This window comes from Chrysochloris asiatica, unplaced genomic scaffold, assembly GCF_000296735.1.
Source record: "Chrysochloris asiatica unplaced genomic scaffold, ChrAsi1.0 scaffold00173, whole genome shotgun sequence".
Taxonomy (NCBI): Eukaryota; Metazoa; Chordata; class Mammalia; order Afrosoricida; family Chrysochloridae; genus Chrysochloris; species Chrysochloris asiatica.
Genome location: NW_006408691.1, coordinates 205830 through 231910, shown reverse-complemented (window position 1 = coordinate 231910; position 26081 = coordinate 205830). Strand labels below are relative to the sequence as shown.

Sequence of the window (26081 nt, the reverse complement as noted above, 5' to 3'; positions counted from 1 at the left end):
CTGGGTGACTTGTGTGCTTGAAACAGGCATCTGGCTTTTCATATCCTATAGAAATGATTCCCAAAGTGACACCCACTGTGAATAGTGCCAGAAAACTCTTTCATTGTTGGAGGTTGGAGGCTTTATTCTTAGGATCCTGGAGATGGTAGGCACAGGTGAGGTCTTGGGTTCATTCCCACCCACTGGAGAGGGACCCTCACCCACCCTCCTGTGTCCCCTTCTCCAACTTGTGGTTATTTTCAAATTGAAAAAAAAAAAAAAAAGGTTGAGGATAAAAAAATACAGCCAATACAGGATCCATTTCTTTATTGTCCTTCAGATTCTAGAATTGCCTCATGACAACGCATAGATAATCAGTTTCAGCGTCCTCATTTATTGGAACTATCTATTCCGGTTTGGTGCCAAACATTTTTTTTTTTTTTTTAACATTTTATTATCAAAGATTTAGAGTCACAATAAATACAAGTGACAGCCTCCCCCCTTAAGGCCCCCAAATACCCTGCACTAGTGTAACAGTCTATTACACTTTCTCTGTTAAAGGAATATAAAAGTTGCTTATTGTTTTTAAAAAAGCTTAGTCCAATTTATTTCTGCAACATCTTGTACAGCATAGCTCAGCATTAAAGAAAAACTGTGAGGAAGAGCAGCAAGGCCCACCTTTCATTATTTACATCCCTCTGAATCAGGTATTTATTTGTATATGTATATAGAAAATTCCTCCCTGTGTGTCTCCATACAACAGGAGAGCTGTGTGTGGGCTACAGAGATTCCTGAGAGGACCAGGAGCCTCTTGTCCCCTGTACTAGGACAACAGAACTGACAGTAGCTCCCATCACCTACAATCTTATCTAAGATAAGCTTTCTGATACTAGGATACTGCTGACTGGAACCTTTTAATGAGGCCAGATGGTCAGAGATGTGGGAGCTCCAAGTGGGTACATGTTTATCTGTGTACACGCACAGTCTTCTACACGACAACCCCCTCCCCCAAAATTAATCCAGGTGAGAGGGATTTTACTCAAATAGCATGGCAGTATTTTGTTGGTGTCCAGTTGCTACCAGGTGTTTGTGACAGGTATTTGGGACCATCACAATAGTTGGTCACTTGTCATTTTGGGCTCCCTGCAAGCTCTTGGAGACTACAAGAACTGTAGCAATCTCAAGGGGTGAGCTCTGCACTGCTGGGTGACACCTGTAACACTAACCTGCGTGCTTTCCAACAGCTTGTTCAAACCCCTACCACGAGAGGTATTTAATGTCTTGTCCTAGAACATAAATTTCATCACAGCGCCACCTGTGATCTGGGGCTTTGTATAACAGAAATTACATTACAAAAGGAAATAACGAAAAAAAGGGGGTGGGAATTTCAAGGTAGCAGAAATGAACTAAAGATTAAGGCGACTTACATTCTTGCCCCTTTAAAAAAAAAAAAAAAAGCTACCGTACGTCACAGTATGTCGTCCCTGATCAGAGTGGCCGAGGGGTGGAGGGCAGAGCCAGGCCCCTAGCTGCCCATCCCTTCTGCCTGAGACACCCCTCCCTCTGGAGGGGTCAACAGTTTGTACTAAACTCACAAAGTCTGTCCAAGCCCCAAGCCCAGGAGGGACGTCCTACGAGCTCGGAGCAATGACGGTTCCTGAGCACGATGGAGGAAGTGAGGTTGATGGGGCTGGTGGCCTTCATCACAGACTCAGGGAGCACGCTTCCTGGCCCATGCATGGTGCTGCAAGGTGATGCCGTGCCACTTCTCTGCATAGAGTAAGGTTAGTTGTTCCCATGGGAGGGCCACTGAGTGCTCCTCAGGACTCAAGCATCTGGCCCATGGCGTGAACAGAGAGGGCCAACAGCTCAGGGTCGTATAAGATAGGTATTTATTTGCCAGGCACACAGAAAAATGCGAAGAATAGAAATGCTTGCATATTCTTTAGATTTTTGGGTATAAAAACACACCCTCTTTACTCCCTCCTGAATGTTAACTGACATCCCTCCTTTTCTCCCACAAACCCCTAGACCTCGGGAGGAAGGTCACCCTGCCCTGCCCTCCCCTCATCGGCCCTTCAAAGCGGTATGCTCAAAACAAAAACCAAGTGAGAAATTTGGGGTTTTACCTAACAAAAAATTAGAACCTTTTGCAAAAAACTCGGTCTCCTACTGCCATAAAAAAATGTTTCCTAAACACTGACATTATTCACACAACAGGAGAAAAGACGTTACATGAGCTTTTATTACAGTAATAGTTGTGTTTGAAGGAGGGGGCCCTGCAAAATAAGGGTCTAAATTAAGTTTCCAGCTACGGTCAGGAACAGACCAGGGCTGGGCTGCCTTTGTGGGGAGGCTGTGTGCAGCTTCACCTGTCTCCGTGGAGCCTGGCTTTAAAGAGCAGGAGGAAAAACAAAACCAGAACTAAGAGCAGATATGAACTTTCTAAAGACATTTCTGTGGATGCTAAGGGGTAGCAAAACCTGAGGATGACCCACAACGGCACCCCTGCTGTAAGGAAAAGTTTCTAGACTAGACTGTCCACGCTGAAATTGGGGGCATGGGTACAGAAGAACCTGGGCTGGTCCCTGACCAAGGATACACCTATCACATGCACCCTGACAGTATTTCACGGTCAGGGCAGTGTATGATTCCATCAAAATCAGTAGGAAAAGAAAAGGAGAAAATTTAATAAAATAAAACAAACAAACAAAAACAAAAACAGCAACCCCTTCTGTTTCCCAGCCAAGATCCTGGGCCTGCGCCCGTTTTCCCTTCTTCCCAGCAGTGTGTCCAAATGCCTGGTCTCCAGTGAACCTGGGTTCATTTGTTCTGCTGAGTAAAAGGGTCCTGGGGTCATTGAATGAGCAGCAGTGGAGGGCTTCCTGTGGGGTCGGTCTAGTCTTGGGCTACCAGCTGCCTGACACCTGGGCATGGGTCAGACGCTATGCCATCAGGACCTGGCAGCTTACTTTCAACTCCATCATTGTGAGGTGATTGAAGATATGTCAAGTGACAGACTGCTGCGATGGAGGGTACCAGGGTTGGGAAGCAGAGCAGTGGCCACCTGTTCAGCATTGGGTTGGTCGTTCTCACACTCTGTGTCATGTCCCAGATCACGCCTACCAGGAACCGGAGTGGGGTTGGGGAGGCGATGCAGAACCAGCCCCTGGGTCCGCTTCTCTGCTGGTGACAGCAAACTAAAGGCAAAGAGAGGAAGGGAGAAAACTGCGCTGTCCCCTCCAGGCAGAGTCCTCCTTGCCCTGTGTTGTGCTGCATAGGCTCTGCAACGTCTCAGGTCACTTCCTTGGCGACCGCACTTAGCAGCAGCATCTCCCAGGCAGAGGAGAGGTTGGCGTGGTCCTTCTTGGCAGAGGCAGCCATGTGGGGAGAGGGAGAAGGGAGGCAGGTCTCCACTATTTCCATGTGGCCGACTGGGGGATGGAGCGTGGAGGGATCATGTCAAGAAGGTACTCCCGTTGGCGATCAACGGCTGAGGATGCCTTGTGCACTGCCAGGCTCGGACTGACAAAGGCAAGGGCCCCTCCTGCAACAAAAAGCATATAGCATCCCGAGTCAGAAAGAACATGGCACTGTGGGGTCAGTCCAGCTGCCACTGGAACCCCTAACCCAGGAGCACCCCACCTTCAAGAACCCTTAGCAGAGCCACAGGTTCACTAGTCAAATCTCCTAAGAAGTGACTTAATCCCTCCTTGTTCATCCCCAGCTAGAAAGCAAGCCCCATGGAGCACAGGATGTATCACTACAAGAAGAGCGCACTGACAGATCCAGACTACAAATGACCAAGGGGAGGCCCACAATGAGGTCACAGTATGACCTTTCTGAAAAGTACCCAGGCTACACTGGCTGTCACCCACATTGTGCCTGCCCAACTCCCACACATGGGGCAACAGCCAGAGATGAATCACTTCTCCAATTCTCATTGTCTAACCAAAGCTGTCCCCATGTGGCCATAGAGGCCCGTACACAACCTGTCAATAGGGTAAGTCATGCTGACAATGGGGCATGGCCATCACAGAGGACAAGCATAGCCTTGAAGGATCTTGAACAGCACAATAAATCTTCACAGAAGCATTAAGAGGAAACAAGACAAGACATCTTGCACACAGCATCGAAGTGCAACACACTCAGATGTTCTGTATCTCGACAAGGAGCCTGTGGTACTTTCATATTCAAAAAATAAGAAAAAGACCCCTCCATACACATAGTTTTGGGCCTGGTGAGGAGGAAGGTCCCTCCATACTGATGCAGAGAGGATCACAGTCACCATCAACCATCTATCCCCAGAGTATTCTCTGGTGACATTAAAATATTTGTGGAAAAAGTGTCTTGGGGACACTTGGAGCCCATGTTCATTGATCATGTCATTCTAAGCTTGTCCATCAGCAACAGCTGTAACCTTGGGGGGAGGACTATGGACGCCCTGGGATTCCTGTGGGGAGATGCTGCTCCAATGACTCTTCTCTCACACCCTACCTGCCTACTCCTTCATACTTGCAAGTGCACACACTGGTTCCCCACTGACCTCAAACACAGTCACAGTCGCAAAGCAAATACCTGGCCACCAAGAGTCTGTGCCTGTGCCACATATACCAAGCACTGGCCCTGTAGTTTAGGTTCCTAAACTCCAGGATGCAGCCTCACTGATCAGACTAGACCCCTCTCCTTCCTGTGCACATACCAGCCCTCTTAGAGTCTGTCCTGTGTCAGCTTGCTTTCCCAGTTCTCATAGGATAGGGCCCATGCGTGACAACACATCATCCTATGAGGACATGCAAAGACACACAGGGACACATGCTACTATTGCAGCAAGCTCTTTACTGTGCCTCTTCTGTTGTCCTGTTTTTTGGGGGAACACACAAGGAGTATGTAACCCCTGTCTTAATGCTGGGACCAAAGAAAACCAACAGGACAAGCACAGACAATGAAGTTGTGGTGGAAAGGGTACACAGACATCACACCCCCTTCCTTGGATCTGGAAGCCTTTTTGCCCAACCTCTGGTGCCTCTTCTCTGCTTCACTGTTCTGTTTTGGAACTTGTATCACCAAACACATCACAGATTGAGGGTGGGGAGCAATGGGACACTTTGTGGGGGGACAAGAGGCACTAGGTGTGAGTTTCGGTATCACTGAAGACACCAGAACAAAGAAGCAGGTGGGAATTGTGGCCAAGAAAGGCACTGGACACCCCCTCCATACCCAGAGTAACAGGGATGGGCAACTTGGACATTGGCTACCCAAAATGGGGACTACAAAGGCAAGAAGTCACTGGCTTAGAAGTTTTCAAGAGGGACTCTAGATCCAGAGGGCGTGGAGGAAGTTAGAATCTCCACTGAGTACTACTATACAATCTGTCTAGGCAGGGCTGATGAAAGGAAATGTGGACAGGTCTGTTGTGATACAGTATTAACTGTTGTCAGGACTGACTGTGAGGGTTGGAAATGTAAAGGTAGACATTTTGTAGCAAGGAGGGGAGGGATTAACTTTTCAGTCTAGAAGAAGAGGTCCCAGGGACCATCAAGGAAGAAAAGTGGAGAGTGGGACCCTACCCCGAGAAGCAGTGATGGCTGAGATGAAGGCAGAGATGATGATGTGAAGAGATGAAGCAGCTGGGGACTTTATACCGAGAGAGGGAGAAGGGCTGTGTGCTGACAACTGGGGGGCAGACTTGTAGTGTACAACCCTTTGGTTGGTTGATGATGCATGGAGGAGTTGTAACTATGGCAATGAAACGACATATAATAGGATGAATATAAAACTAATGTCTCCCATGTAAACTATCACATAATTCATAATAAAACATATATATATGTTTCTGATGTGAAATATTCAAATGTTACATATTTATGAATCATATATATATATATATAAAAAGAAAGGCACTGGAGTTGGTACTGTGAGTCTGTGAGGTAGGTGTTCACATAGCAAGTGTTGGTACATTTGGGGGCACTGTGCATTTAGGGTACACAATCAGTAGACAGAAATATGAAGCTGGGCTCGTCTGTGCCCATGTGCAGTGTTTCTCTGTGAAGGAAAGACAGAAAGGGCAACAGAGTTTAGCACACCCACCTGCGCTCAGAGCTGCCTTCTTCCAGCCAGGAGTGGCACTGCCCTTGCCAGCACCCATGGCCCTTTCGGAATGCTTGCCAGTCCTGGTGGCTAGGGCTGCAGCTGTGTTCTGCAGTTTGGGAGACTGGCTGAAGGTGTGCAGGACACTGCGGGCTGTTGTGGCAGGACCCCGAGACAGCTGGCTAGAGACCTGGAAGGAAAGAGGGACACAGGCTTAGAGGCATGAGCGGGGGCTGGAGCCAGGGGGGCCGCAGAGGGCATGAAGCTCAGCGCAACCTCTCCTTGCTCTGTCCAACCGCTTCCCACCCATGCGGGGTCCCTAGAGTCCAAAACCAGATTACACCGAGGGGAGTCAGGACGGGGACAGACAGACAGATGAACAAAGCGGGTGGCAGTCGGCAGGTTAGCCATGGGCATGTGGGCTAATTGGTGGTGCGGTGCGGGGCAGATGGGCAGCAGCCCCGGGCCTCAATGCTGACCTGTAGCTCGGCCCCGTTACTCCAGTTGCGGGCCTCTCCTGAACGGAACGCCGCTTTACGCCGGGGCTTAATGACCTACACAGATGGGGAGTTGAGATCAAGATCAACAGCGCCATCCGAATGGCACGCATGGCCCATCCATGCAGGATAGGCTGCTTCCTAAAGGAGAAAGGTGCCACCTAGGGCTTGAGAAGACATTTTTAGAGATGGAGAAACAGCTTCAGGAAGACAGAAATTGCCCACAGGCAGCTTCAGATCTATGAGGGGAAAGCAAATGATAAAAAGACCCCAGAGGACTGTATTTCAAACTTGTCTGGCCCAGACGTTCCCTACAGATGTCTGCTTTGTGTTTCACTGTAGCTCTCAGAAAAGTTCTTTCAGATAAGAAGCACTCTGAGCTCACATGCTGCAAATAAAAGCCAAAAAACTTAAAGAAACTGCAAATTAGTGTTTTCACTGTCAAACGCCACCATTAAGTGCAATTTAAACCCGCAGCTGACAATCAGGCGGATGAGTGCTGGCTGAGTAGATGGAAGCACCCGGAGCATCTTGCCTGCTGGGGCGGTTCCCTTCCAAGGAGGTATAGCCACAGGCGGCCTATGTATCCCAAGCACCAAGGGCCCAGGCTCACCTGCTTGAGCGCAGGATGTGGTGCGGTGGTGGGCTCTGCCTTGGTCTGTGTGGGTGGGCCCTGCTGCAGCAGCCGCTGCTCCATCTCCTGCTCCTGTTGTAGTGCCTTCACGAAGGCAGCCTTCAGCCGGCTCGTGTGCTCCACCTTGAGTGCCCGCTTCTGGCTGGAGGTCATGCAGGTTTCACACATGATGGCACCACCCTTCTCTTCACGCCAGCGGCAGGTGAAGTCTGTCTTGCACTGTGCACACATGTAGGGCTCCCGGGATAGCAGTGATGCAGCAGCCGACGCCTTGCCCGCTAGGAGGAGGAGACTTGAGTCAGGGCTGGAGGCATAGTGTGAAAGATCCTGACCCAGGGCAGACCACAGCACCCGCTTGGTGAATACATATCGAGTACCAACTCTGTTCCAGGGATAGTGATCTCTGCTACCGAAACAAAGCTGAATAATAGAAAACCCTGTGGGTGAAACCTCTGTGGAATTTACTCTCCATAGAGCTCTGATCCACTCTCCACAAATGTAGCATGGAACACTGTGGTAGCATAGGTGGTGTCCTAGCTCTCTGTAGTGCCATTAAACTGTCACCAGAGCAGGGCAGACCTCACCCCTACAGCCTCCCCCCACCCACCCCCCCAGTCACCCAGGCCCCTCATCTTGGAGCTGGTTACAGTGGCTCAGTAGTATTCAGGTCCAGACAACAGTGACTGCTGTGGGGGGAAATGCCTCTGTGGATTGGTCAGAGCCATCTTCTAGATACCCAATCCCTCTGTAAGTACGAGCCTGAAGTGTTTGTGGGGAGAGATTCACCAACAAATCCATGAGGGCTGTCCAGGTATCCACTGTCCTGGATCTGAATCTCAGGATCCAAGACACAATCTTGCCTAAAACCCCAGACTTTGTTTGGGCCAGGCCTCTGTGATGCCCAGATGCAACATGCCTCACAAGGCCCTGAACCAGGAACCCAAAACACTGGGAAAGAGGCTAGACAGGGGACCCCTGGTCACCGTATCACCCACACCTGCCCCTGTATCCCAGCTGGGCCTTGCCCAGGACCATCTGGCAGACAAGAGGCGCTTCCCTCTCTACATACACCATCCTGTCAGCAGAGACCAAAGGAACTGGGGAAGTTGCAGCTTTCTGGGGTCTGAATCCCCAAAAGAGACCCTGACTTGTCTTAGGCAGATGCTGTCTTAGTCTCAACCTTAGACCCCACTTCTCTCCGTCACTGCCTGTATCTTTCCATTCCTAAAACCCCCAAGGACATAGCTGTGCTCTACAGCAGCTTCAAAAGGGCAAACGGAGTCCACCTGGCACTGGTGTCCCTTCCAGAGGCACAGAGTGTCTGTCCTGCACCTGCCTGGAGCCCAGAGGAAGTGCTGGCCAGCCTCTCAAGGACATGCCTCCATATTCCCTCCAGCAGACCACCACTATCACAGGCCAATGTGGACAAAAGCTTAGGGCTTGAGCCTCACTGGGTGTGTCCAGAGCAAACAAGTTACCTAAAACCACAGCAGGCAGGGAACCAAGGACAACACCATGTTCTTGTGACCCAAACTCACAATATGTTCAGGACACACAGAGGAAATTGCCACCTGCCCTAGCACCTCCCTCTGTTCCACCCTACTCAGGGTCCCCCAACCCTGGCCCAGGGTTCCCTGTCTCATTCTGTTTTCCTATCCCTTTTGAGTCTCCATCCTCTGATCTGGCCCCTCCCCCTTATCCTGCCCAGGTCCCCATTCACCTTGCGTCTCCAGCAGGTTCTGCACCACCTCCTCTAGACCCACCAGGTAGATGAACTCATTGTTGGCAGCACTAGGCAGGAAACTCATCTCAGGGGCAGGGGGCTTGGGAGGAGGGATCTCCAGCAGTGTCTTCTCCAGCTGTTTGCGCAAAGCAAGCTTGGCGGCTGCTTGACGACTAGCTGGGGAATCACCAGGAGAGGCTGCGGTTGCAGTACCAGTGGTGGTGGTGCTGGCAGAGGTGGCTGTCGTCCCTTTCAGTGATGCTGGGGAGGCCTTTGGGGAGAAGACGCCAGTCAGGAGTGTGGACACATCAAAGCAGTGCGCCCAGGAGTTCCTGCTACTCAAGAATGCTGCCAGGAGTGTGTGCCAACAATCCTTCAAACCCCTCCAAATCTCGTGACTTCCAATGGATTCACAAAACTTGCAAGCCCAGGGAAGCAGCATCAAACTCATTCATCTGTGGCACAACGTCACAGTAAAATGCACCCATTTAAAATACATAACCCAGCACATGCTGACCTATGTACTCCCAAGACGCCACCTTCTACCACCCTCAGGTGTGAATCCTCACAGGTGTGTGACAGGTGTTTCTCCCCTGACAAAGGCATGAAGCAGTTTGGTGAGGGTATATTTAAGAGATGAACAAACGTCTGATCTCATGTGCCCTTGCAGGGACAGCAAAACTAAGGGAAGCAGTTCCAGGCCCAATCCCTGGCCCCTAGCTCTCTTCCTCCCAGCAATAGTTCATTCTCTTTTCCAAGTCCATGGCTGGCTCTCACTGGGAACCCTTATTTTAATCCACACCCATCCCCAGACACTGTATACCACACTCTCACTGAAACCCACAATTGGTTAGGGCAGCACCTTCAGCTAAAGGAGCTAAAAACCCTTCCGAAGATCTGGAGAGAGACACACACTATCTTCAAGGAGCCCTGGTAGTGTAGTCGGTTATGAGTTGGGCTGCTAACCACAAGGTCAGCAATTCAAATTTATTAGTTGCTCCACAGGAGAAAGATGAGGTTTCCTGCTCCCATTAAGATCTACAGCTTTGGAAACCCTATACAGTGCTGTGATGAGTTGGAACCTACCAGATGGCACACAATACCACCACCACCACCAACAACAACACAGACACTATCCTCAGGCAAAAAGAAGGGTATGTCTACAGATTTGCACATACTACACTCTGGCCTTTCCCAGACCCCACTGCTTCAGACAGGAGCAGGACGTGACACAGAGCGTAACACCTATATATAAGTATCAGCAGCCAGAGGGCCTCTGCCTCCCTAGTCCATGGGAGCAGATCCCTCTCCACTCATCCTGTCCCCTCCTGCTTTCTACACACCAAGGCCTGGAACAAGATCTGCTCACAGGAAGTGTAGGGTTATAGTTCACGGTGCTCTGAATTTTGGCAGGTCAGGTCCTGTCCAGACACCTCTGTGATAGGAGGTTATTTGCATGTGCACCCGACCTCAAAGGACCAAAGCCCACGCAGAGCTAGTAGTCCACCATGGCCCTGACTCCATCTGATGTGGCTAGGGTGGTGATAGGTTCCAGCTGCCGTGGCAAGAGTGTACTGCTCCAGAGAAATACGGGAGAACAAACTAGCCTGTCAGCAAAGCCAGCACCCAGTCATTCCACGTGTCTGTCACATGCTGGCTGCTGTGAGTGGGAGGGGATGGACCGCCCTATCACTGAAGCTGGGCACAAAGGTGAGGGGGCACACTGCTAAGAATAGACATGCTGGCTCCATAGGAACATCTGCAGACGCACTTCCCTCTTAGGCACTCAGCAGAACAAAGGGGTGCTCCGCCCAAAGGACCCGAGCCAACAGGAGCAGCAGGATGGGAGGGGGAGTAGAAGTGGGGTGGCAGTACAGCAGCAGGGGGCAGCTCAGGTCCTGGATACCTCACTTCAACTCTCTTCTGAAACCTATAGTTCCCCCCCTTCCACCCCCCATCCCCAACAGATCAGTGAACATCCCACTCTCATCCTGAGGGACAGGTGAGTACATCCTACCCTCAACCCTAACCGTCCTTTTTTTTTTTGCCCATCCCACGGCAACTTCTCTTCAAGTCTGCATCCTACCTCACCTATAAGCCCCTTGACCGCTCTCATCTCCTTCCCACCTGGCTGCCACACACTCTTCCTCAAGGGCAGTCTGGATAAGACCCCTGCTCACAATGGTCCCAACAGACATCACTGACCCCAGCACACACTCCCTCACCTGGGGGATGTTGACGAGCAAACCAGCATTGGGAACGTTGGCGACTCGGATCAGGCCCTGCTGGATGATTCTCTGTCCCTGGATCTGCACACTGGGCACAGATGCCCGGGGGGCCAGGAGCAGTGGGGGTGGCCCTGTTCCAGAATGCTGTCGGATGTTGTGGATTTGCTAGGGGCGGAAGGAGTATTGTGGGGAGGATATCAGAAATTCATTCCAAATGATGGAGGACAGTGGCTCTCAGTGCCACAACCAGATCCCTCAACAAGCCATAAAGGCAGACCCCAGACCATTGAGCCCACCAGTCTGCTCACCTGGGCCCCGCGGACAAGTGGGGGCATGACAACCTGGGCGTTGGCCTGTGGCCCCGACTTCACTGATGCCTGCTGCCCACCACGGACCAGGGGTGGCGGGATAATGCTGCCAGGCATTCGAGCTGAGGAGGCCTGTGGACAACATCCACAGTCCCATTGAGTTCATAGGTACGTATGGAAAACACCAGCTGTGGTTCCAACAGAAGGCTGAAACACCTCAGTATTTAGTCTAGGCCACAGAAAAACAGGAAACAGACCACCAGCAAGACTATGCAGGCCTGGCGCAACTAGTTTGGGGACAATCTTCATAAGACACGGAACCCGCAGGGTCTGCCCCAGGGATTTGGGACTCTCCAACCCTCAGAAACCAGTCCTAGATATGGGACAGGCTGCCCTTGACTACAAAGGATTTTGCTGTCCTCCTTACAGGGAAGGTTCCGGGCTTTGTGGGGACAGCCATGGGGGTGCTGCCACCACTGGCCCCTTTCTCTCACTCAAAATGTCAATGGTGTCAGTGTTTGGGCAACTCAGAGGGGCAGATGGGCAACTCAGGAAGAGGGCTGGGTATGGGTGGTACTGTCTTTTAAAACACCCAGTGTGGGAACACTGACCTGTAGCGATGGTTTGCCAGCAGGAATGTTCTGGGTACCCCGCACAAGCGGGGGAGGAGTGGTCACAGAGCTTGTGGATGATCCAGCAGGCTGTAGGAGATCAGAGGACATAAAGTGAGCAGAAAATCCAGGCCTGAATGAATCACTGGGAAGACAAAGGGGTTTCCAAAGGGCACGGCCATTTTTGTTCCCTGACACATCAGACTCTTAGAGGCTCTATTTCCAGTCCTTGTAAGAGTCTTGCCTGTTACTTACCGACACGGTTTGAACGTATCATGCACAGCTGACACTACACTAAGCCCTCTGGGGATGGCGGACCAGGGGCCGAGTAGAGCACCCTGATCCCTGTGAGGAGATGTAGAGGAAGCACATGTCAGAGTTGTGTACCCCACTGTGGAAAAACAGCAGCTTGACTTGCTCCAAGTCTTCAAAAAACAGGACGGCTCCATTCCCCCACCAGTGAGCACATGGAAAACACTTCTCATGTAGATTAACAGACACCAGCACTTAATGGAGTCAGGGCATAAGGCAAGACCTCAAACATGTAACATATCTGAGGAAACGGCAAAAGCAAACTTTCAAACCAATCCCAGGTCAGGTGACTAACCGCTGTCTCCTATCCTCTCCTTATAGCAATGTACGTCCACACTCTGTCTGCTTTCTCATCCAAGATGGGTTTATGCTTACTTATTGATGATGATGATGTTGTTGTTTTGTGCTGTGGAGTCGGTTCCAAGGCTGTAAATCTTTATGGGAACAGAAAGCCTCATCTTTCTCCTGTGGAACAGCTGGTAGTTTTGAACTGCTTACCCTGAGGTTAGCAGCCTGATTCGCAACCACTACGCTACCAGAGCTCCTTTACTTATTTTATACAGTCACTCAAATAATGGAAGGGAAACGCCAGCACCAACAAGGAATCTTCCTAGCATGGCGCACTCAAAAGTCTTACAAAAATCACCCTGGAATTCTTCATGTTACTTCTGCACTGACAGTGGCCACCCACACCAGGCTGTACTGAGAGCCTCAGGCTCAGGAAGACACCACAGGTAAGGTGGAGCCCAGGCTGTAGCACTGTGTGCTCAGTGTGCACAGTGTTCACAAACCTAGCATCCTGGTGCAACACCCCTGGTTGTAGATGGACAGAGACACAGACGGGGAACATGGGAGTTGGTATGACATCCCTGAGGGCCTGAGGGTCTGTGTTGTCCCTGTGATCAGCTTATCCAAGGAGGGAAGCCTTTTTGGAAATGTTGTTGTTGTTAGGAGCCATCGAGTCAGAACCGACTCATAGCCACCCCATGCACAGCAGAAGGAAACAATATCCGATCCTGGGCCAACCTCACTACCGCTGCCACACTTGAGTCCATCAATGATGTCACCTGGCTGATCCATCTCGTTGGGGGTCTTCCTCTTTTTCTCTGACCCTGCACCTTACCCAGCATGACATTGTTCTCCAGCGACTGTTCTCTCCGGACAATGTGTCCAAAGTATGAGAGACGAAGCTTAGCCATCTTGGCCTCCAAGGAGCACTCTGGTTGCACTTCTTCCAAAACAGATCTATTGGTTCTTTTGGCAGTCCATGCACTTTCAGTATTCTCCTCCAACACCACAACTCAAAGGCATCAATTCTTCTACAATCTTAGCTCAGTCAGTAGAGCAGCAGATTTTTAATCTGAGGGTCCAGGGTTCAAGTCCCTGTTTGGGCAGGAATGCTTAGGTTTTTGGAAATAGGCTCAGGAAAAAGCGCTTAACCCAGAAACACACTTCTGGCAGCAAACCGGAAACACCTCTTTCCATTTCCAGGAGTAATTTTCTGCTTTCAGTCCAAGGGAAGTGAATTTTAAATATTCAGATCCAGAATGTTATACAGACTGAAATGTATTTGAACACCCATTGAGATAAATCCTTAATACACATTTGAAATTACAAATTTCAAATTTCCATTCAAATACTGCCTTGTCCCACATCACACCACACCAGAGACTCCTGAAAGCCACCAGCTCTCCTGGCTCTGAGACTGAAAAGGCTGGTGGGGGGTAATGCAGTGGTTACCGCTGCAACCCATCCCCAGAACAGTAGCCCCATCCCCAGAGAGAACAGATGCACACGTTCACCTTCTGGGTAGCAGTTTCTTTCTGGATCTGACTCTGCCGCAACTTTTTCAATAAGATGAGTTTTGCTTCTTCTAATCTTAACTCTTCTTTTAGTTGCTTAATCATCCTTTCTCGTTCCTCAGGAGTACTTTTCTGCAAGAGCAAGAGAAAAGGGGATGACAGAAGGGGTTATGTAACTTGACTTGAGCATCAGTGCTTGGGACCAGGGAAGATGTGCTGAGATTGGGACTCCCCTGGAAGTGTGGCAGGGGTAAGGAGGGCTCACCATGAGGACCTCAGTGTTGGTCTCCATTATCGCCGCCCGCGTCAGCCCATTCACTCTGGGGCTGGCTGGCTGCTCACCATCCGAAAGCACAATTACATCAGGTGAAGGGACTCTCCTCTCAGCCTTCACATCACTGTGGACAGAAATAATGGGCATCACAACCTGGCACCAGAGCTCACAGAGAGCAGGTGAGTGCCTGCACCTCTGGCCAGCTGTTCCCTGGACTGCCTTAACCAAGATCCTACCCACCACCCTCTGGTTATGTGTCCCCTGGACTGTGTTTTCTGAGGTCTCAGCAGCACCTGCCCACATTCCACACTGCCCTCTCCTATTGCATCTGACAAGGTGGGCCTTAGCAACAGAGGCTGTTCTTTAGTGCCTACTCCATCATTTTTCCAGGTAGACAATACCTAGGCACACAGAGCTTCCTTCTGTACAACACAGGACTGGTGCTAGCTATGAGCTGCAAACAGGGATGCTGAGTACTGGGTGGATGGGGCTGCAGAGCCAGGGCCACCACTTCACCATGCTGGATTACTATTAGTGACCAAACCCTCTCTCTGCCCCCCTCTCAGGTGACTGATGCATTAAGGAGTGCAGTAGAAAGACACACATGCATGTGTTCACACACACACACGCTCAGTACAGGAAAACCGCACAGGTCTCTTGACCCCCATAGGTTCTCACCAGCTACGTGCTGTTCCCTGCCCTGCTGCCTTTCCCTCTCTACTAGTGCAGTCGTATTCACCCAGAAGCCGCAGTTCTAACTACACCATTTTAGCCCAAGTCTCTCCTTCCTCGCTTTCTCAACTCACAGCTCTCTCCCCCTGACCTACGGCAGCAGGGCCAGGGGACAGGGAAGTCTGGGGCACTGTCAATGCACCCTCATTTCTTAGCGATTTATCATGCTGAATTTACAAACAGTTTACATGCATGGTTGAGGAACATGTATGGGAGTCCCCGGTGAGAATGTTCTGGGCTTACCTGATCAAGCTACTCCCATGACATGGGCTGAGTGGTCACAGGCACCATGTGAAGAGAGTTTATCACACTGTTTCATTTAACCTGAGAGAGAACTCAACTATACTGGTTCTCTAGGACAGCAGCTACAGCATCAGCTACAGCACTGCCACCCACAGGCCAGTAGCACTGGTACCAGAAACACACTTCTCCCCAAGCAAGTACTGTAGGCTCAGCAGCAGTCTGAAGTCCATTTCTCTGAGGCTTGGCATTCAGAGTAAGCGAATAAAGGACACAAGCCCCTAGATGGCGCTGCCACCCTGAAAACAAACTTGGATAAGTTTCCGATAAAGTTAACTGGAGGAAACAGTCAGAAACTGCTCTGAGTAAGGCCTCGAGGATAGGCTCAGGGTTAGAATGGCCATTAGGATCCTGAGTGTGTATCCACAATTGGTTCTTGAATGGAGTTTCCACTCCTGGAGCAACTGTGTAGGCCAAGTGCAGCCTGGAGCCCCATGCCACACTCCCCTGACCCCACCTTGTTCAGAGCCAGGAAACAGACACAAAAGGGACAGTTTCAAAGCAAAGTCCACTGATGAGGGTAACCAGTTAACATACCAGAGTCAGGCAAGGATCATTTATCCAAGCTTGGTGGTTTCCTCACTGGCTACACTGTACTGGTGAGATACTTTGCTTTCTGATGACTTCAAGAGTCCCATCCTGGGTCTTGGAGCGCACATATCTGAGTTGTCCATGTATGAGACACATTGTAGTTTTTAGGTGACCCATCACCTCTGAGGGTCTCTAAGTTCCTTACATAGCACAATGCCCTACAGGTAGGTGAGCTTCTCTCTGAGGTTCCACCACAGTTGCTACTCCCGGACCACAGGTGACGAGGCAGCCATTGGTAGAGCTGGCCTCAGCCCAGGTGGGCTTCAGGTACTACTGCACATGAACCAAGGAGTAGCTCAGGTAAAATTGCATATAACGGCAGTCTCAGAGAGGCTTTCAGGCCAGATGTATGCTAAGCATGCCCAAGAACACCACTGCCCACCACGTATTCTGTTTTGCAGAGGGTGCACACTTCTTCCAGAGAGATGTTCAAAGAACTACCCGGGGGGGAATGGGGCACGGTCCAGAGGGGTCAGTCCACCTAGCGGCTGCAGCACACCAAAATGACCACAGCTTGACTGACCATAAGGTTCCCTCTCGGGCTTCGTCTTGGCAGAAAGTGATCAATAACTCCATCCAGGGGATGGATGATGTCACCTCCCAATAAAGCAGTTCAGCATCCAGGCAGCCAGCAGGGAGTGAACTTCCTGTATGCTAATCAGGCCACCAAAATGTCATGTGACAAAGGCATTTCCCTCCCTGGTCATGTGACCCTTTAACTGTGCCTTCCAATGTGAAAACCATGGCAACAGCCAGTTCCAGCCGGTTTGTGACATGCAGCCTTCATTTTGAGAAGTGAGGTGGGGCTCAGGTGCTGTCAGAAAATGGAGGCGCATGCACCCCGCCCACCTGCAAACTCTCTTGCCTGAAATACTTCCTGTCACCCCATCCAGTACAAGGCTCTGGTATGAGGGGCATTCATCTCCCCCTAGCTACCATTATCCAAACCCAGAAACTTTACTAAGTTCAACTTTTAAAGGGAAAGCGCCTCACACCTCTCAGTGATGTCCCAGAAAGTTTTTCAAGTTCAGGGACAAAAACCATCCCTTGAGTATCTACCCCAAATTATCCCCCTGCCTCCCCCAAGCAAAAACACTACAAGTCAATTCCTACTAAGTAATACTAGATAAGGTTTCTGAAACTGTTCATCTTTTCTTTATGGGAACAGACAGTCTCAGCTTTCTCCCTCAGAGTGGCTGGTGAATTTGAACTGCTGACCTTGTGGTTAGCAGCTCAGTACTTACCTTACAGTGCCACCAGGGCCCCAAATTACAGTAGGTATTAAACCACTTGGGCCAGGAGAGGCTGGGAAAGCAAAGTGGAGAAGACTGCTGTAGCAGAACCCTCAACTCCCTGCCAGGGGTAAAAGGATCACGTTTGCTATCTGGGCACCAGAACTCAGAAGATTTGAGGTCACATTGACAAGTCAGCCCTCCAATCTTGGGAACTCATGAGGGGGCCAAGAACTGCTTTTGGAGCCTACAATTTGGTCTCCTATGTTGATGCTCAGAGAGGGCATACTCCCTTTTCCACCACCCTTCCATTTGTCCATCCATTCACATTTGTGGAAAATGCCCTCAAAAACCAGGCAATGGAGACAAGCTTTGGATAAAACACATTGTATCTGTTCTTCAGGGTCACAGTACATCTGGCAGAACAGTCACATAGATAAGCAGGAGGGGGAGGGGCAGGCAAAGGGCAGGGACTTGAGGGATGAGTCGACACAGAGGACCTGCTTTGCCTAGTTAGATGCGTCTGGCCCGTGCCCTGGTAGCTCAGTAGCCAGAATTCTCGAGGTCCTCAACCCACCCCTCCTGCCTCCTCAAAGGAGACTCATTCTTGCCCATTTGGAAGGCAAGTTAAGGAGAGAGGCTCATTGGTCATCCCTGCTTGGGTACTGCCCTCCTAGGATTTGGAAGATGCTGCTCAGGTTTGAGCATGGAAAAGTCCCAGGCTAGGCTTCAAATGGGCCTCTCCAGCCCTCATGCAGTCAGAAACATTCTCAGGGCAACTAGTCCAGGGTCATCTTAAAGCTCTGGCAGGACCCAGTGTGTGTCAGTGCATGCTGGGCCATAGCTTGTTCCCCCTCATACCTCAGGAGACATGTCCCTCTCAGCCCTGAAAAGCAACTGGAAAAGCACAGCCATGGAGTCTTCCAATTCCTGCCTTAGAGTCGGAGGACTCTGGAGCTCCATGTGGTTCGGCCTCAAACAAGACTGGATCCCCCTCTTACTATGGTTTCCACTCTGCACAACTGGAGGTTTACCTGTGGTCTTCTAGGAGTGAGCTGGATAGGCCCATTCTTTGGAGACACAGCTGTGCCCCAAGGCCAAATGCAGGGCCCTAACCCCTCCTAGGCTCTTACCACCCACCTGCTGCTCACTGCCTTGGCTCCTCCCCTTTAGACTTCCACTAAGCATCTAGTATCAACCCTGCCTGCCTGCTTGGTAACTTGAGACCCTCTTCATGGAGATGTCTATAGAGAAAGCATAGGCCTGCCTGGTGGGAGGAGGTCAGGATGTACTGTGACTCTGCAGAGGCCACCAGGGCTGGAAAGCTGAGGCGTGACTGAGCCTTAACTTTTCCTGGAAACACACGTCCACATACACCAGGCCCTGCCTTGCGGTGAATCCTACAAAACATCTAAGAGAGGGCACTGAGGAGAGGGAAAGATGAGTGAGTAGTGCAACACTTCACCTGACTTCTCCACACAGGTTGAGTGATCCTGGGGCCTTGGCCTGAGCCTAAGCTTTCCTTGACCACGTGTATTCTCAGTGACATAACTAAGTCACATGGCACATAAAGAGAGACACAGGGGACTTGCTAAAACTGTAAGCAGGACAGGGTCCAGTGCGGGGACCATAGGAGATATGGACACAACCACAGGCTTCATGGTCAGCAAAGGTACTATAGACAAACCAAAGTCTGAAGCTGCCCACAGCCACCACCCAAGGAAGACAGGGTAGCATGACCCAACGATGCAATCACGGTTCCAGGAAGACGCCGACACGATCAAGAAAGGCTCATCCAGTCCTGCAGGGAAGGACACTCTAGAAGAGACCACACACACAGGCAGAATTGGAAATCTGCTTTGCGATATCTGAGAACCACTCATAATGTCTGCTCTCCAGACAGACTCATGCTCTGTGTGATCCTCACAGCAGCTCTACTCTGAGAGGGTGTGTGTCTGTCGTCCTGCTGTAGGGCTAATAGCCATCGTGGCTGAGAACCTCCACAATCCTATGTGTGTACCTGGCCCACCCTAGCACCAGGCCAGGAAGACCAGAACAGCTTCATGTGAGCAGCTGCCAGCCAACAGTCTCACCATAGCTATGAAGTGACCTGGAAGTGGTCACAGGTGAAAGTGATCTTGTTTACACCCAAGAGGCTCTAACCAGCTGGTATATTCACATCTCCAAAGCAGCAGAAATGGCAGTGTAAGGGAATGCATGATACAGTTCCAGACTTGGGACACTGGGACAGTAGGGATCCTGTCTACTTCTCAGAGCAAGTCCAACATGGACTTGGAGGAGACACTCACTGCATGTGCCAGCTGTGGCCCCTGAAGTCCTGGTTCCCAAGGGAGCTGAACACCATTTGTCTCAGGAAATTATTACTGGATGGGTGAAAGAAAAAAAGTATGGAATCACAAGTGTAACACGGTCTTGGTCTGTCCTCCTTTCCCCAGTAATTAGGCCATGAGCACCAGCAATCAGCTCCAATGAGGAGACAGGAATCCTGGCTTTCTTCACAGACACAGTACACAAGGCAGCCATAGAGTGAAGAGCAAAGCCACATACAAGACACATGTTAACGCTCCCCACCCTGCAACGACCACAAACCTGGGTAAAGAAATAGCACCTGCATGGCCTGGAAATTCCCGACCAAGCAAGTTCCCAGATCTCCAACCCTCACTTGGGGGACTTCTCGTGGATTCCAGCCTCCAGCTAATGTATCCCCAAAACTACTCTGCACAGAGTCTGCAAGATGGACAGTGAGGAACACCTAAGTTCAGTTACATGGTACTGAGCGTCTTTTCTGGTTGCATGGGACCCGGTATGGCCACAAAACCCCCAAGACTCTGTTTCTTCGTCTACAGAATGAAGCTCCCCCCTCCACTAGCAGGAACCTCACACCCCTGGCTACCTGAACTCACATTGTTCCACTGACCATATTTCTCTTGTCTCTATCTCTGGGTTCCTCCCCCAAAACAGAAACCCTAGGACAAAGCCCTTGACCTAAGACATCTTTGCCTCCACGTCTGTCTGGGTGCAAAGCAGATCTTTAACTGTTATGTGGGCAGAATCTGAGTGCTAAGGTCTGGCAGGACATCGCTCCCGCTTCGCACACCTATGGCTTCTCCTGACCTACCTGCACACTGTGGGCCACAAAGCCAATGTCCTGGGACTCTCCTGGTATGTCCCCAAGCCAAAGTCATGTCCTCAACAGCATATGCACGCCACTTGCCTGCCCTCCTGGCTACAATGCCAACATCTGCCTGCTGGAGCAAAAGTAGCCTGGGGTAAAGCATGTGCATGAACCCAAGTCAGGATGGGCACTGAGCGGTGCCAGGTCCCAAAGTCATACCACCACATGCTTTGATTAGGTGATGGAGGAAAAGGGAGTACACGTTTCTCACGTCCAACCTGGAATGCATGCCTGGAATGGGAGAGTTCTGCATCAGATGCTTAAAACTAGGGCTGAGATTATCTCCAAGGATGGTGTGTGTGCAGCATCTGCATCACTTCAAAGAATGACAGAAATACATACTGTTTTTCCGTCATACACAGCAGGTATTTCCCAAAACAATACCCAAATGAGCCTGTTACTTCCAGGAAGATAGTGATGGTATCTGTCACCAGGATAAAAATCTGTATTTCTAATAAGCAAAGCAAAAGCAGAATTTGAAATATCTTCTACTTGAAATTATGAACTCAAATGCTTCCCAGTATATCAGTGATATGAATAAATCCTATTTTTGATACTGAATGGTAAAATGTGTCAATATTGGAAAGATCTTGTAATTCAGTGTTACAAAGTCACATGGGAGTGAAGGATCATTTGATCATTCTAAGGAGAAAAGAAAAAAGCCTTGGCAGTACTGTACAACTGCTAACAGCAAGATCAGTAGTTCAAGCACATCCATCACTCCACGGGAGAAAGATCACAGACTTTCTGCTCCTGTAAACATTTACAGTCTTGGAAACCTCTGGAGGGTTGCTGTGAGTCAGAATTGACTCAATCGTAGTGAGTTTTGTTTTGTTTTTGAAGGAGAAAAGACAGAGGTTCACACAGAAGGATCACAAAATAACATGTGGGAAAGAAAAAGGGGAATGAGTACTTCAAAATGGGAACACCTGATAGCACCCGTCTGCCAGGTGAGTAATACCAGCAGAAGTAAGTCACATTGAAATACAACCTCTGGATATGAGGTGATGGGGGACCTCTCATCTCTTGTGGTCTTCCTCCCAAAACCAACCACAAGAAAAATGTCAGATAAATCCCAATATTGGGGCATCTTATAAAATCCCTGACTGGTGGTGATTATGGGCCATGGAGTTGGTTCCGACTCATAACCACCCTCCCTGTACAGGGTTTCCGAGGCTGTAAATCTTTACCGGAGCAGAAAGCCTCATCTTTCTCCCAGTTTTGAACTGCTGACCTTGCAGTTCGCAGCCCGATTAGTAACCACTACGCTACCAGAGATCCCTGACTAGCACCCCTCAAAATTGTCAGTCTCAAAAATAAGTCTGAAAAATCATCACAGCCCAGAGGAGCGAGCCTAAAGAAGGCAACAAAATAACTAAATGTCATGTGGGTCCTGGATGAAAAATACTAAGGAATGAGGCCACCACATATCTGCCAGTTTGTCATACTGTGGTGTTGCTTGTGTGTTGCCGTGATGATGGAATCGAGGCCACTGGTTTAATTGAAATACCAGCAGAGTCACTTATGCTGGACAGGTTTCAGCAGAGATTCCAAACTAAGACAGACTAGGAAGAAGGAGAGGTGGGCCACTTCTGAATGGTTAGCCACCTCATGAATAAGAGTAAAACATTATCTGATATAGTGCCAGATGATGAGCCCCTAAGGTTGGAAGGCACTCAGAACACGAATAAGGAAGAGGTACCTCCTCCTCAAAGTAGATCTGACCTTAATGATAAGGATGCACCAAAATTTTCAGGACTTTCATTTGCTGATGGGGTACAACTCAAAATGAGAAGAAACCGCTGCAAACAACCATTAATAATCAGAACACAGAATGTATGAAGCATGAATTTAGGAAAACTGAAAGTCATCAAATATAAAATGAAACAGATATAGGTTAAGATTCCCTAGGCATTAAAACTTACTGCCATCAAGTCAATTCTAACGCACAGCAACCACCTGTAGGTTTTCCGAGGCTATAAATCTTTACGGGAATAGAAAGCCTCTTCCTTTTCCTGTGGAATGGCTTGTGGATTCGAACTGCTGACCCTGTGGTTAGCAGTCCAATGTGTAACCCACTATGCCACTAGGGTGCCTTTCTAATTTTAGGAATTAGTAAGCTGATATGGTCAGGACCTGGTCATTTTGAATAGGACAATTATATGACTTGCTATGCTCAAAATGACAAATGGAAGAGAAATAGTGTCTCATTCATCATCAAAAAGAGCACTGCCAGATCTATCTTGAAGTACAATGCAGGCTGTGATAGGATAATACCCATATACTTATAAGGAAGATGAGTTAATGCTATTATTCAAATTTACACACCAATCACTAAAGCTAATGATGTTGAGATTGAGGAATTCTACCAACTTCTTCAATCTGAAATTGATCAAACATGCAATTCAAGATGAATTCATAATTACTAGTGACTGGATTTAAAAAATATGAAATAAAGAGGAAGGATCATTAGTTAGAAAATATGGCCTTGGTAATAGGAATGAGGCTGAAGATCTCCTGAGAGAATTCTGCCAAGACCAATGACTTAGTCATTGCAAAAATCTTTTTTAACAACATAAAAGGCAATTACACACATGGACCTCATTAGATGGAATACATGAATCAAACTTACTACATCTGTGAGAACAGACGGTGGAAAAGCTCAGTATCATCAGCCAAACAAGGCCTGGGACCAACTGTGGAACAGACCATTAATTGCTCATATACAAGTTCAGGCTAAAGTTGAAGAAAATTAAAACAAGTACACAAGAGCTAAAATATGAACTTAAATATATCCCACTTGAATTTAGAAACCATCTCAAAAACAGACTGTTGCATCATCAGACAACTAACAACCACCAAAGACAAGAGTAGTTGTGGGATAACATCAAGAACATTATATGTGTGGAAAGCAAAAAGCCACTAAAAAGACAGGAAAAAAAGAAAAGACCAAATGAATGTCAGAAGAGAGTCTGAAACGTGCTCATGAACACAGAGAAAGTCTAAAGCAAACAGAAGAAATGATGAGATAAAAGAGCTAAACAGAAAATTTCAATGGGCAGCTCAAGAAGACACAACATAATAAAATGTGCAAAGACCAGGCGCCAGAAAATCAAACAGAAGAACATGCTCAGCATTTCTCAAGCTGAAAGAACTGAAGAATACAAAAAAAATATTCAAACCTGGAAGTGCAATACTGAAGAATTCTGTGAGCAAAATACTGTATGATAGAAGGAACAGAGTCACAATACCAGAAAAGACTGGTTGATGTTCAACCATTTCAAGAGGTAGTATATGACGAAGAATTGATGGTACTGAAGGAAGAAATCGAAGCTACACAGAAGGCACTAGCAAAAAACAATGCTCTAGGAATTGACAGAATACAAACTGAAATATTTCAACAAACTGATGAGGAGATGGAGACACTCATACGTCTATGTCAAGAAATTTGGAAGCTACCTGGTCAACAGACTGGAAAAGTTATTTTTGCCCGTTACAATATCATTAAAACCACATGCAAGTAAAATTTTGCTAAAGATAACTTAAAAATGGTTGCCAGCAATCCACAAGAACTGCCAGAAATTCAAACCAGATTGAGAAGAGGACATGGAATGAGCATTATCATTACTGATGTCAGATGGATCTTGGCGGAAAGCAGAAAACACCGGAAAGATGTTTACTTGTGCTGTACTGACTATGCATAGGTATTCAACTGCGTGGATCATAATACACTATCAATAACATTGCTAAGAATGGAAATTCCAGAACACTTCATGTGTTCATGCAGAACCTGTACACAAACCAAGAGGCAGTCATTAGAACAGAACAAGGGGGATACGGAATGGTTTTAAATCAGGAAAGGTGTATGCCAGCGAGAGATCTATTCTTTCACAATACTTATTAATTTAATCTACATGCTATGCAAATAATGCAAGAAGATGGATTATATTAAAAAGAACGTGGAATCAGAATTAGAGGAAGACTCATTAACAACCTGCAATATGCAGATGACACAACCTTGATTGAAGAGAACTTGAAATTCTGATGAAGATCAAAGACTGATACAATCTTCTCTATGAACTGCAACTGGAACAATAGATAACATTGTGATAAATGGAGAAAGGGTTGAAATTGTCAAAGATTTCATTTTGCTTGGATACACAATCAACACTCACGAAAGCAGCAGTTAAAGGCAAATCTGCTACAAAAGACCTCTTGAGCGTGTTTAAAAAGCAAAGAATTCATTTTGAGGAATAAAGAGCACTTGACCCAAGTCATGGAATTTTTTTAATCGTCTCATATGCATGTGAGTATTGGACAACGAATAAGGAAGAACATGGAAGAATCAATGCATATGAATTATGGTGCTGGTGAAGAGTACTATGGACTGCTAGAAGAATAAACAAATTTGTCTTGGAAGAAGTACTGCCACAGTGCTCCTTAAAGTGAAAATGGTGAGACTCTGTCTCTCATACTTTGGACACGTGGTCAGAAAAGACCCATCTCTGGAGCAGGACATCATATTTGGCAAAGTAGAGGGTCAGCTAGAAAGAGGAAGGCCTCCAATGAGATGGACTGACACACTGGCAGCAACCATGGGCTTCAACATACAAACAACTGTGAGGACAGTGCATGATTAGGAAGTGTTTCACTCTGTTATGCATTGGAGAGGGTCGCTGAGAGTCAGAATCAACTCAACAGCACCTAACAGGTGTCAGATGGATCTTCCTGAAAACAGAGAATATCAGAAAAATGTTTACTTGCATTTAATTGACTAAGTAAAGGCATTCAACTGTGTGGAACCTAATAAAGAATGAGAATTCCAGAATACTTAATTTTACTCATACAGAATCTGTATATAGACCAAGACACAGTCTTTCAAACAGAACAAGGGAATACTGCATGGTTTAAAAATCAAGAAAGGTATGTATCCTTAATCAATCTGCATGCTGACCTAATAATCCAAGAAGGTAGACTATATGAAGAAGAAAGCAGCATCAGAATTTGAGGAAGACTCACTCATTAACGACTTGTAATCTGCAGATGACACAATTTTGCTGACTAAAAGCAAAGAGGGCTTGAGGTGTTTGCTGATGAAGATCAAAGACTACACTTTTCTGTATGGATTGCACGTCAATGTAAACAAAAACCCTCACAATGAGACCAACAAACATCATGATAAATGGAGAAAAAGCTGACACTTTTAAGGTCTTCATTTCACTTAGATCCACAAACAATACTCATGGAAGCTACTACACTCAAGAAATCAAGCAGTGTATTTCAATGGGGAAATCTGCTGCAAAAGACCTCTTTAAAGTGTTAACAATCAAAGATGCCACTTTGAGGACTTTTTAAAATACCACGGCACTTGATCCAAGCCATGGTATTTTTAATAACCTCATATAAATGTGAAACTTGGACAAAAAATAAAGACTACAGAACAATCTATGCATTTGAATTATGATGTTAGTGAAGAATATGAAAACTACCATGGGTTGCCAAAAAACAAAAACCCCACAACAAATCTGTCTTCTAAAAGTACAGCAAGGATGCTTCTTTTTTTTTTTTTTTT

At 48.1% G+C, this 26081-nt stretch overlaps 1 protein-coding gene across 1 annotated transcript in view; it reads right to left on the bottom strand.

Annotated features, from left to right (window-relative positions):
• Positions 1-3395: 3395 nt before the first annotated feature.
• Positions 3396-26081, bottom strand: part of GATAD2A (GATA zinc finger domain containing 2A) — a 36143-nt gene continuing 13457 nt past the window's right edge. Inside the window, exons 2-11 of the mRNA XM_006871692.1 lie at positions 14450-14582; positions 14185-14316; positions 12071-12160; positions 11460-11591; positions 11149-11316; positions 8921-9194; positions 7180-7478; positions 6549-6623; positions 6070-6259; positions 3396-3526 (exon numbers count right to left, since the gene is read on the bottom strand). Of these exons, the coding sequence (XP_006871754.1) occupies positions 3396-3526; positions 6070-6259; positions 6549-6623; positions 7180-7478; positions 8921-9194; positions 11149-11316; positions 11460-11591; positions 12071-12160; positions 14185-14316; positions 14450-14582 (1624 nt within the window). The remainder of the gene's footprint in view (positions 3527-6069; positions 6260-6548; positions 6624-7179; positions 7479-8920; positions 9195-11148; positions 11317-11459; positions 11592-12070; positions 12161-14184; positions 14317-14449; positions 14583-26081) is intronic.